This window comes from Lottia gigantea, assembly GCF_000327385.1.
Source record: "Lottia gigantea unplaced genomic scaffold LOTGIsca_204, whole genome shotgun sequence".
Taxonomy (NCBI): Eukaryota; Metazoa; Mollusca; class Gastropoda; family Lottiidae; genus Lottia; species Lottia gigantea.
The window spans coordinates 126704-127909 of record NW_008708425.1 but is presented as its reverse complement, the minus strand read 5'-3'; the positions used below and the strand labels follow the sequence as shown (position 1 = coordinate 127909).

Below are 1206 nucleotides of genomic sequence, written 5' to 3'. Positions count from 1 at the left end.
AAAGAGAATATATACAGTTACTGTCTATTACATTGTTATAATAACAGGTAACATTACCAGATTCTCCATCAACTAGTTCATTAGGTTCAGTATTTATTTTACATACCTATTAAATGTTTAATATATATTTATATAAGAAATACAAGTATTGATGTATTGTATTGTTTAATTAAGCACCATATACACTTGCTATTCCCAATACAAAGAAACGAAGTAATAAGTAAATCAACCTATATGCAATTCATATTCAATGATTATATCAATAATAAAGGGGAAAGAACATACATGATCACAATAACAGATAAGTCATTTCAACATTGAACCTCTAAGATTCGGTTTATTAGTATTTATACATTTACACAATGAATAAATGAAGCTATAATGAATAAATTACACAACATGATTATATATGTACTATATGATTATATATGAATATAATAAGATATAAAAACATACCTAATATTGTTTGAGTTAATATTCCTATCAGTAACACAACTATCGCCATTTTAGTTTAAGGTTATAATTATATTTGATATAAGTTATCACTTCCTTATTCATATACAGGGGTCGTAGTTTAAAAAGAAAAGAAAAACAAGTAGTCTATTACGGTACATGTTTACATGTAAATAAATCAGTTGTATAGTCCATGAATTACCATTAGTATTGAACAAAGACTATTCGCCATTTTAGCTAGATCGAGTGAAGTGTATTGCATTAGCATTGTTATAATATTATACAATAACTGTCGATTACGTTTATACATAAAACATGAGACATTCATTTTTTACTTAACGTTTTCTGAATGATCATAGGACTTACTTAATGTGTTTTTTTCTTTACAGTTAAAATACAAATGTGACGTCACCTTTTGATCAATATCCAACTTACTGGTACGGGCATCGTGCCAAGAGTACATTATTTTTTAAATATGGCGGCAAATTTTGGACTGCTGTGACGTACAGCAGGTGAAACGCCAAAGGGGTGAGAATGGCGTTTTGAACTTTGGTTAATGTGGGACCTTGGAGCTAAAAATCAGAAACCGGGGATCCCGACAGAACATTTGTTATCAGGCCCCTCAGCAGTATTTTAGGACCAGATGACAATGAGGATTTATTTCTGTGCCCGGTCAGGCCTGCAGGTTTTCACAAGAGATTATTTTTTCCTTTGAAAGTTAAACATGGTGAAGTGAAAAAGAACACTTTTGCT

The 1206-nt window shown here is 30.3% G+C and overlaps 1 protein-coding gene across 1 annotated transcript in view; it reads right to left on the bottom strand.

The window, feature by feature from the left end:
* The window catches only part of LOTGIDRAFT_174591 (hypothetical protein), a gene marked incomplete at both ends in the record, with an annotated part of 6266 nt that extends 5761 nt beyond the window's left edge, over positions 1-505 (bottom strand). Inside the window, one exon of the mRNA XM_009053932.1 lies at positions 457-505. Coding sequence (XP_009052180.1) covers positions 457-505 — 49 coding nt within the window. The remainder of the gene's footprint in view (positions 1-456) is intronic.
* Positions 506-1206: the final 701 nt, after the last annotated feature.